Below are 11,499 nucleotides of genomic sequence, written 5' to 3'. Positions count from 1 at the left end.
ATACATACATACGTGTGTGTGTGTGTGTGTGTGTGTGTGTGTGTATTAAACTAAGATAACTTTTGCTTACAGTATACTGGTTTTAGCTTTTTGTTTGTGTTCAAGAGAAGTGTCAATATTTATATTGCCAAGCCTTTTTCTACTGCCTGAATACCTGGCTACCAATACTAAAAGATCTCCAGAGGGCACTTGAGCACATAGGGAGTGAAGTGTTGTGAATAGCAAAGAGTTTTTTTAGCCTGGGTAGCAGCATACATTCTGCAAAGCAATCTGTGGGTGTTGCGTACAACTAAGCATCTAATCCTTTTTCAGGTTCTGTGGGTTTTGCTTAAACCATAAGCAGGCTGTTTTGTCTTTGTTAGTGTCACTAATGGACTATGAGTATTCAAGTACTGCAGAACTTCCCTGAGAGATCTAAGTTCTGTTTTTGAAATAGACAGGAATGCCTAAAGCTCATTGTTTACAGGAGACAAGCAAACTGCTGTTGTTTAATACACATTTTTCAACAGTTTTGCTGTCTTGAGGGCAAATACCGGTACCTGAACGGCTGCAAGTACAAGCTTGTCCACTTGTAGAGGGAAGAAGGAAACAGGTTGCATTCTAAATGTAGCGGGTTTCACTGAAGTGGATGCATTCAGTTGTGGTTCTCTCACCATTAATCATTTATGTTGTTGTGTATGTTGGTTTTGACTCGTTTGTTGAAGGAGCAAGAAATTATAACAGCCAGTGCTTCTAATCAGAACTACAGTTAGCGCCCCCCCCACCATTTAATATATTTAGCTTACCAGATCAAGAGTAGTTTTCTCCAAGATGTCAACCATTTTTTCCAACTGGGTATTTGCAGTAAAGATGAAATCATCATCCACCCAAAGCACATACTTTGTGGAAACTTGAGAGACTGCTAGGTTTCTTCCTGCAAACCAGCCCTTTCCAGAGAAAAGAAAAAACTATGACTTAATGACTATAATTTCGTCATGCAGGAATCATATAGGATCTGCGAGCCTCTTCACCTTTCCAAATGGCATGATGTATTGCTCAATATGAGGACCGGTTACTGGCTGGGGATGTTCATTATCATCTGCAATAACTATGGTGACGGTGGGGTAAAACTGCCTTATGCTGTCAATGAGATCTTTGAGTTTGTCATAGCGCAAAAAGGTCTTGGTAGCAATGGTAACCAGAGAGGTGATGTTGTACCCTTAGAGAGAATACAGAAAAAAAAAGGTAAAACCAAACAAGAAATTTTTTTCAAACTGATAATAAGATGAAGTATGTGCTTACAAACCTTCACTTTGTCCAGAATTGTAAAGTTTTGGAACAACTCTATGTCCAACTTTGATGGTGAAAAAGGACTGGTGCCCTTCAGTTTCAAACTGAACTGCCGAATGAAGCAGAAACTGATTTAAAATACATGAGAGGGAATAAATACCTTTTTGATTTGACAAAAAAAATCTATGAGAAATAAGAACAACTGTTTAACTCTTATTTTTTGCCTAGTCATCCTGATGGTCAAAAGTTAAAGGTCAATGGAAATCCCTGCTGACAAAATAGAATCTGATTATGTTGATTTTATTAATTTTAAGAATATGCAATCAATTATTTTATACTATGTATTATCATAATGCAATATCTATTTTTACTTTGAAACACAAAATCCAATTATATTAATAATTTATTTATCTTATAAAACAACAAACATTAAAACATCCAAGTGGATGAAAACCTTTTTTTGACCTTGTGAAATCACTGTCCTTGCTTAACCAATATAAGGAGGACATTTATATACTACTTCTTATTCATGTATGCATTTGTGTGAAAAGTCACACATAACACCCTGATATAATGAAGTCAGAATGGGAGCTTTACTTGAGTCTGCTGTCTTTGGATGAAACACTGTGTTGGTGTATGTGACAAACTGGAGTTGCCTATTCAGGGCAGCCTGAACCAGGCTTGACAGTGAGATGTGCTTTTCACCCACTCCTTTCACAGAAACCCCATCCACTGTGGCAGCAATGTCAAACACCCCAAGTGTTGCTGTCAAATTTACCTGTTTTCAGATAGAACAATATGAATAGCAAGTACAGGCCAATCAATAAGACAACATTACAAAGTTACCATATAGTTGCCTCTGTCTTCTTGTCTAAGACCAAGACCTGTGGAGAGAGTGAATTATTAATGGAACATGTAGATGACCCGAATGTAAGAAGAAGAAAGACTGACTATAAATGTTTATAAACCTATAAATTAAAGATTGAAAACTAAGGCAAACACCTTTTTAAACAGGCTATCATGTATATTACCTGGGATGATAACTGTTTTGAGGGGTTGCACCTCCAAACCTTGGGTGGGATACTGAAGAGGATTGTTCGCCTCAGCGATGATGAGCATATCCACTGGAGAGTAGGACCTGCACAGGAGGACACAATCAGGTCTCTTTGACTAAAGCTATAGAGTTAACCAACTTGACTTCTATTTCCGAGAACTAGTAAGCCACCTGATGCTTCTGCAATGACTGAGCACGCATGCACGCACGCACGCACACACACACACACACCCACACACGCACCCACACACACACACACACGTACGACCACACACACACACGATCCTGTTCAGCACACAACATGCTCTAAGGCAAGGTTCCTATAACAATAAAGAGGCCAGAAAAGTTGGGCTGTAAATTCAAACAAGTCAAGGCTTATCCGGCTTACACTGTCCCTCATTCAGCACATGCTCTGTCACCTAGCAACCGTAACAGTTGACTTACAAAGCACTTCTCAATACTGTTCTGTGTGCTAATTACGTCTTTGAGGAGCTTTAGCAGCAGTACCGTCACTGTAGGTGTTTGATTTATAGTCCCCACAAGTCGGAGATATTGGTATCTGTGCTTGACTGTCAGGCAAACCCATTTGCACAGGGGAAGATAAAAGCTATCAATTACCATTGCCCGCAACATAGCTGACTCAATAACAATTAAGATAAGATATTTTTATTAATTTAAGACAAAATTATTGTAGCAGGGAGCAGCCAGCTTGCATAGACTCACAATGAATCATGTGATACCCAAGGTTAAGGAAGATACACCGGACTTGTCCTCCACAACAGGCAAAAAGAAGGCCACATATGTTGACATTTGAGACACATTTAAGGATTGCGAAACACCGGACCTCAGGGGCCAAAATTTAAGAACTCTGCTCCAAAGAGTCCAATCCACTCATAAGCCAGTAATCACCATGGGTCAGGAAACCTTGGTGATCCCTGAAAACGTAATTGTTTAATTTTTAACATTGTCCTGTGCATTCATCCATCACCATTATGTACAGGTATCACAACATTATTTAAATGCAGTTTAAATTATTACAGCAATCATTGTGAATCCCTCACAGCTTGTCATATTTAGGTGTTTATTTGTGGTGGGACTTACCTTGTTGACCTTGGGGAATAGGAATATGGAGGTAAGGACACGTGTAAATATTGCATACATCATAATTTAGAATTTAAGCTGAATTATGGTCCTCTTTTCATTATTTCATTAGGTCCACATATACAATTGCACTTCACCAGTGCAGGCATTTAATCACACTGACTGCAGTATGCATACTTTCATAATTAAGTGCAAAATATAATTAAATAAGTACATTATACAGCTAAACTAATGCTGTTTATCTGTTCATTAATAATCACCTTTCCTTTTATTTAAAATTTTGACATTAAATACAGTACAATATGCTTTTTCAGTCAGGTGAAGGAAAAAGTGATTTTAATGTTAGGGTGCACAGATTTCTTAACAGGATGTTAAGATTTTAAGATGACTTGTCATATAAATAAAAATAACAGCCATTTGTATAAATTATAAAACTCTACACTAATTCAAATGTTTTGAATACAATGGTAATGAAACAGCCAGATTATAACAAACTGTGTTAGAAGAGGCTGTCTTGCAACAAACTTGGTCTGGTTTGTAAATAAACTTTTACTGATTTTCACCTTTTCTGAAAGTGGTGGTACTCCTCTGCTCTGTGATTCTTTACGTTGTCAGGATCAGGTCGTGTTTCTAAGAATGCATGCTGGAGGTTGTGAGCCCAAACACGAGGAAAGAGCAGATCAGAGAATGGTAGGTGAAAGGTTTCCTCTCCAGCCAGGCATATGCATGTATTCTGAGCCAACTCACTGTTGGAAAAAGTCAACAGATTGAGTTGGTGAGTAGAGTAAGTTATAAATATAGAACAAAATGAAAACACTGACACACAACACACCGTGCCACATTCTCTTTGACCTTATAAGGGATTTCAGAATAATCACTCATAATATGGTAAATTTTCCCACTGAGAAGTGCTTGGATTGCACTGCCTCGTCTCGGTCGGAGGTCCTCTTCTAAGTTGCTTGAAGGGCCCCAAAAATGAAACAGGGTACCTAGCAGCAGACCAAGGACCAAAACCCATTTGCAGCACCGTTTGTAGCTAACATGCATCTAGAAAAAAAAAGTTAAAAAAAATTAAATAAAGATACATGTGTGAGGTAGAATACACAAATTTTAAACCTCCCTTTAACGATCTTTGAAGTTGCAAGTTTTAGTGACATGGGTTCTGGCTTAGTTCAATCATCTAGTGACCAGAATAGGATGATTTCACCATCTGTTGATGATCTGCTGAAGAAAATCTAATCTTTTTTCTGATCAATAAATGGACCACATAAGGTGCCCCGAGTGGTGTTAAGTCACGAAGTACATACACTTTGTTACTGTACTTAAGTACACTTTTTAGGTATCTATACTTTACTCCATTACTTATTTTCCTCCTACTTCTGACTTCTACTCATTACATTTTTACACAAGTATCTGTACTTTCTATTCCTTACATTTTTAAAACAAATGTTACTTTTTACTCTTGGCTTCGGTTAAATGTTTATAAATATTTATTTCATGTCATGTGCATCATCCAATGCAGATCATTGGCACCATCCACATCTAGTGAAAACTATTGTAATTGGATGAGTCATAATGCACACCCTCATTGGTTAGCTAAAGGAAATCATCAGAAGTAAGCAGGTGTTCTTCAAACTGCAGACTTGAATTGTTTATGCCGTGCTACAATGTCGGATTCAGAAAAAGAAATGTCTGAAAGGTTGGACACAGGCGAGAGCGTATCAGGAGATGGAGACCTACAAGACCTCCTCATCCTTGGCCCTATCTCAAAGAATTTTTAGAAATAGTTGAAAAATTTTGCTTTCAATTCATATAGTGGCATCTGGCTGTTTTTTTGAAAGGTTACTTTATACTTTTATACTTTAAATAGTTTTTGGAGCACATACTTTTTCACTTTTACTTGAGTAAAGAGGTCATGTTGATACTTCAACTTATACCAGATTGTTTTTTAAACTGCAGTATCTATACTTCTACATAAGTAACAAATGTGTGTACTTTTGACATTGGCTGCCCCAATCCACCCAAAAAACAACAAAATACCACAAGCTTTGTTATAGTCGTATTAAAGGCCACATGTTTAATCGGCTCGAATAACCAGATCATTGATAATAACTAAATAATAAAAAATAAAGCTACAATAACACAGTTCCATCATCATAACATATTTTAATAATGAAATTAGAACTGGATTCTAATTACATTAAAATAAAGTTACACATAGAATCCACAACAGGATCCTGAGGGCTTTCAGGTGCAATGAGAGAAAAAAAGAGACGCTAGAATTGGTCAAACCACCACAGATAATTTGTAATGTCTCTGAAGTTGTATTCATGACTGAACTCTGATAATCTACCTGTGTATGGTTTTTTGCATGTACCATTCTCTAAATCTGACTTACAATGTACACTGCTAAATAGAAACAAGAAGCTTAATTTGATTTGTGTCTGGTGATAAGAGAGAGTTGTCCTTGAGCTATGTTTGTAGCAAATGTGTTAATGTAAGAACAATAGCAATACCACTTGGCCAAATACTTGCCAATATTAATGCAATGAGTAGCCCTGCTGTCTTTTTCAACAGCATCCAGTCTTTGCTCATGGTCAGTCTTATCTGCTGCCAGAGCAGAGAAACATCCTTGCATAGATACATTTTAGGGAAGGTCATTAAAACTCTCACGTCCTGCTTAGGCAGGGTTGTGCATGATGGCATTGACTCAGACCAAAAATCGAAATGTGTCTTTCAATTGAAGTGTAACTGCAGTGAACCATGAGATGACAGCTCTGTTAGCTGTTCCTGCTCTTGAAATGACAGGTGTGGGACTGGGAATGGAAAATTAAAATGGGTTGATAATATATGCTTGAGCTGAGTCTATTGGTAGTATAAGGTAATTATCTTCGTAGCTGCTTGGGAAGTTGATTCAGGTGTTCAGATATGAGACGTTTCACATGCTCATCCAGGTGCATGTCATTTTCCCCTCAAGAACTTGTGAAATGTAGGGAAACACAGGGGTATGTTCTCTCTCACACAACTTGTCCAGAATCATTGCTTCATCATGGCTTCTGTCTTCTATTGAAAACAATAATACTGACTCCCTACAGACTTGGATTAATTTTATTCAGAGCAGAGAACATATCTGCAAGATAGGCAAGCCTCTTCAGAACGTCTTTATCATGCTGCCTGGAAGCCAAATGAAACAGATTGTCCTCAAAAACAACTTTAGCTTATGTCACACTTCAAAAAACCTTTTCAAAAAACGAGAGTGAAGACAGTCTTGTCGTTTAAAAATCTTCTGAATCTTCTGAATTGGATGCTGTTCAGGACATCCTGTGATGTCCTAAACAGCATCGTGGCGAAGCGGCAAAGACAACATGATTTAAGGGGAATGTGAAAATAAGGAGGGGATGTAATCTTCCGCAGGTTCCAGGTTCTAAGTTGCTGAAATCTCCCTCCCCTGCTTAGTTTGAGAAACAATGTGTTTACAATTATGCAAGTTTCTCCACATAATCATACCTGTTCTCTGTGATTGTGGTATGAATTTCATAAGTCTGGGATGATAAATGTGAAAATAAGGACGGGAGGGAATCTTCAGCAGGTTCCAGATTCAAAGTTTAACAAATAAAGTGTCAGCAATGATCTAGAACATAGGTCTTCAACAGGGGGTCCACAAAGGTACTGCATGGGGGTTTGCGAAAGTTTTGGAGGATTAGACTTTTTTTATATCCCCCCTGAAATTTTTTCCACCAATTGAAATGTCTTTAAATACACATTAACATAAATTCAACACACTGTAGTAAACAGATAAATGGAGGCACAAGATGTCTTTCAGTCATCAATGCAAACATTCAGCGACACACAGCGATGTTTCAAGCTGGGGACTGTTTCATTCTCAACACCTGTCCCATCAACCAGGAATCAGAAATACTTAATAATCCAAGGGAGAAATTTCTTTCGTTACATGACTCCATATGTAATAGAGTGACTATAAGACCAGTTTGATATACACCCATCAGTTTGTGGGTCCTTTGAAGACCCCTGATCTACTGTAGAATGATGTTGATAGCAAAATCGAGAATAGGCATCCACTGAGCAGAGAATTTATTCATCGTACACTGACTGTAGCACATCGACTGAAACGTGTCTACATACAAGTAAAATCCTATTAATTCGAAAGTATCTGTCCATCAAATCTATCAATTTTAAGGCATCCATGTATAACAAATATGAAAACATTAAGAATATGTTTAAAATGTCCCTTTTTCGTTTATATTTCAATCCGTTTTCTCATCAATGGGTGTGAGTTTAGGGCGATGCGCGCTCCCACGATAGGGGAGGTAATTCTCAGCAAAACAGAGGACAACCTGGAGGAGACAGTGGAAGCAGGGGGCAATTTAGGAAATTTGGTGCCCTAGGCAAAGCCAGACATGGGGCCTTCTGAATTGAGAAGACAACAATACAGACCCATTACAGATAAACATACATTTTTATAGAATAGACAAACATTATTTAATAAATTTTGACTGCCCTTAATGATGTTTTATAATTTTATATTATGTCTAGGGAAAAAAGACATTTCAAGATATCTTTAATCACAATGCATTTCTAGATGTCTCAAATGACATCATCTGATTTGTCTTTTTAAGTGTCACACATCCGGAATTATAATCAAGATTTTTCAGTTACTTTGAAATAGTCAAAACTATGTTGTTTTAATATCCCAATTATGAAATATCCCCATAGTGCTGTCACTAAGCTGAACAGTTGCCTGCAGAATTTTGCATGGCTGCAATGGTGCACGGTCTACTTTTAATATTCCTATCAAAAATGTATTTCTTATCACAAGAGACATCTGAAAGGCTGCATTGCAGGTATTAGGAAGCAGCTCTGAAACGACAAATTTGTATAAATAACCAAATTATACTGGCCTCTCACATCAGCAGCAGTAGCAACAGAGGTCACAAATATGCAAACCTTTGTGCGCTCTGCTACTGGAAAGCACCACACTACAAAGGACATTTGTTTTTCAGTAAACCTTCCTGCAGACACTTCCAACCACAGTCAGGGGCGCCGTATGGGGGGAAAGTTAGAACGATTCTAATTGATTCTTTGATGCGCAGCTCCTGCATCGCATCAGGTCTCCTCGTCTGTCACAGCCAGCTCGCTCGCTCCGGGGCTTAAATGCCATGCGCACGTCATTTGACGTAGTGATAACGAAAAAAACAAATTAACAAGAAAATGTGTAAATAAGCAGCAGTCGGGTAAAAACGTCAGCAACTGAAAAATACAGCACCTCAAAGTCTGGGTTTGAAAAAGGAAGAGAAAGGAAGGAGAAACAGGCAGATAGGGAGAAACTTTGTTTCAATACTGTGGCCTAGTTTTTCCCCCTTGTTTTTTTTCAGAAAGGTTTCTTAACTGAATAGTTCAAATGAACGATAGATTACTAACCTGTTGAGAAAAATAAGATCTGCAGGATACAACTACTTAATTATTCTTCCTCAATGTATGAGGGTTAAACCAGGATTAATCCAGCATTTATTGAGCCTATTGTGTGTCTGTAGATAACACAGAGGCCAAACAGGGTTGAGAATTTACCTTTATCAACCAGATCAGGCAGCAGGAAAAGGACTTGTTATCAGAAGGTTAACATCAGCTAAACGCTAGGAGATGTTAAACAGGATATTTACATTAAATAATTTTCTCTGTCACTCCATCATGTAAACATAAGATCACCAGCATCCCCTTCTTCAATCCCGCCACCCCCTCCCTCCCCCAGTGACAGATGAGCATCATTGTGTTCAGAGACAGGCCAGTTTGCATCATTACAGTCTGTTTAAATATCCCTCTTTTTACCATTTTATATATATATATATATATATATATATATATATATATATATATATATATACACACAAATTGAAAAACATTATTTTTTTAAATAGTAAATATAGTTGTTTATACTCACTGCACAGCTTCAGTGCATTGGGTATCCTCCAGTAGCCTGTATTAAAATCTTTATCAATATTAAAACAGTTAAGATAGATTTTTTTTATTTAGATGAAATTTCAACCATTAAAAGACATCTATAAATATTGACCATTTATATGAACTGCAATACCAATGTTTTTCATTAGGCCCCAAATTCCTGGCAGCCCACCTGACCACAGTGCACTACATTTTTTATTTTTTTTTACTCCCCCTAATATGAAGCGGATGTTTATGAAATCTTTGAAAAATCTGAAGTTCTTGGTTTTGTGTAATTAAAACATCTCAGTTGTAATGTCTGTTCGGTTCTGTGCAGACCTTTGTAGTTTAAAACATGCAGAGTGATACTGAAAGTTGATAGTACATCCGTTTGGAACAGCTCTCTGGACAATTTCATCTTTTAAAAAGTGCAGCCTTAAATTTAAAAACTGATAGTGGAAGTCAATATTGTAACATGTGATTCTAACAGCTAAATACTTTAATTTTTTTATACTGCAAGTCTGACTTTAAATGGAGGACCAGAGTTCAAATTATTGTTGCATTAGGAAGGGTATCTGGTCTAAAATTCCTCAAAGCAGTTTAAAAAGACATCTGCTAAACATCTTATCAGTCATGATATACCAATTACATGGCTGGACTAAAAGGGACCTTGTAACAGTTCTATACTAAATATAAGAATGTAATTTGTAGGCTGGTACTGTATTTTCCAGACTACAAGGCTGCCTTCATGTGGCATAGTAAACTGGGACGTGCAGGGGGGGGCTGAGGGTGCTTATGCACCTGCCCCTTTGCCCCTTGATGCCCAAAGTGCCCTTTTTTTTTTCTTTTTAAATTGTGTGCTTGTATCTATGTGCATGGGTTTGTTTGTGTGTGTGTGCATGCTCAAAATAATAATAATTTAGATCTACCGTGCAATGGTAACCATGGCTGGTCACATGATCAACTCAACGTGCCCTCACTCATTCTGCCCTCACTGCACTGACGTGCCCTGCTGCTAAAAGCTAAGCGCTGCTTCAGACAACCACTACGACTCCCGATTCCAGAAAGAGTAAACAACTGGTCTGGTAACTAGGTTCTGCGGCGGTGTTAGTTTGTGCACGGTGTATTGTTGCAAGATGAGTAGACTGACCAAGTGAGCAATGAGCATCACCTGTGCTGTCCAAATTGTCACACAACGACCTCTCTGAAGTTATAGCCACTTGTCAAAGCGCTATCACTTACAAAAGTGGGTATGAAGATTAGTACACCGGCCCTACCGAACTGGAGGGGGGGGCAGATGCAATCGCGGTAAAATAATCTATATAACAGTTGTCGCATCCCTGCCATTAGCTGGTTGACCACACAACCACACTGCACTGTCTGTTTCTCCTTCCATCATTCACATCATTTCTGATCGTTGCAGAATAAACAACAATAATGGTAGAATCTGAGTTTCTGAAACCTCTCATTTATTTACACAAAAAAATAAATATACCCATAGAGGCTAATATGCACACAAATCCTTTAACTTTTAGACACTTGATGTTGTCAAGACTCAGCCGACAGGGCCATGCAGTTTCTGCCGGTTCTGCTTCTTTCTGCTTTCTCCGCAGGTGTCTGCTGTTGACAGGTGGGCAGGGCGCACGCACCTGCGGCTGGTTGAGCTGCGTCTGATCGCAGTATAAGAGCAGCATCCAGACAGCAGGACGACGCCTGAGTGTTAACCGTAGTGGTACGCCTAAGGCCACAGTCTCTTAACTGAGTACTGACTTCCCTCGTTAATCCCAACCTCTGTGTTCCTTAGGTTTCCTCAAGATCGCCTTCCCAGACGGTCCCAATCGTGCTGACTCCAGGTTCCCACAGGGTCCTCCCTTTCTCCCGGTTCCAAGCAAGGTGCTTCGAGCCACTCTGGTTTCTCCTGCTGCCCCAGATCATTGTAAAGTAAGCGCAGCTCTGTCACCCTCAAGCCCGAGCCCCACCTGTCACTGAGACACCCGCCACCAGCTCCTTCGGCCAGAGCCTGAGTCCGCTCCGTCCTCCCCCAGATTGGTTGCTGCGTCCGGTGGTAAGCTCATGTTCCTCTATTTATTTTCGCCTGATCGCCCTTCCCGGCTAATCAC

At 38.8% G+C, this 11,499-nt stretch overlaps 1 protein-coding gene across 5 annotated transcripts in view; it reads right to left on the bottom strand.

Annotated features, from left to right (window-relative positions):
• Nucleotides 1-11,499, bottom strand: part of LOC107086793 (beta-1,4 N-acetylgalactosaminyltransferase 1-like) — a 35,424-nt gene that overhangs the window by 12,294 nt on the left and 11,631 nt on the right. For 2 of the 5 annotated variants that reach the window (XM_015377978.1, XM_015377981.1), the window contains exons 2-9: nucleotides 4,257-4,471; nucleotides 3,988-4,170; nucleotides 2,301-2,407; nucleotides 2,116-2,153; nucleotides 1,867-2,047; nucleotides 1,286-1,378; nucleotides 1,011-1,198; nucleotides 786-926 (exon numbers count right to left, since the gene is read on the bottom strand). In XM_015377978.1, the coding sequence (XP_015233464.1) occupies nucleotides 786-926; nucleotides 1,011-1,198; nucleotides 1,286-1,378; nucleotides 1,867-2,047; nucleotides 2,116-2,153; nucleotides 2,301-2,407; nucleotides 3,988-4,170; nucleotides 4,257-4,471 (1,146 nt within the window). The remainder of the gene's footprint in view (nucleotides 1-785; nucleotides 927-1,010; nucleotides 1,199-1,285; nucleotides 1,379-1,866; nucleotides 2,048-2,115; nucleotides 2,154-2,300; nucleotides 2,408-3,987; nucleotides 4,171-4,256; nucleotides 4,472-11,499) is intronic. The other 3 variants (XM_015377984.1, XM_015377983.1, XM_015377982.1) reach the window with 2 other exon arrangements.

Source organism: Cyprinodon variegatus, unplaced genomic scaffold, assembly GCF_000732505.1.
Source record: "Cyprinodon variegatus isolate N-32 unplaced genomic scaffold, C_variegatus-1.0 Scaffold161, whole genome shotgun sequence".
NCBI lineage: Eukaryota > Metazoa > Chordata > Actinopteri > Cyprinodontiformes > Cyprinodontidae > Cyprinodon > Cyprinodon variegatus.
This window is presented reverse-complemented; position numbering and strand designations above follow the sequence as displayed.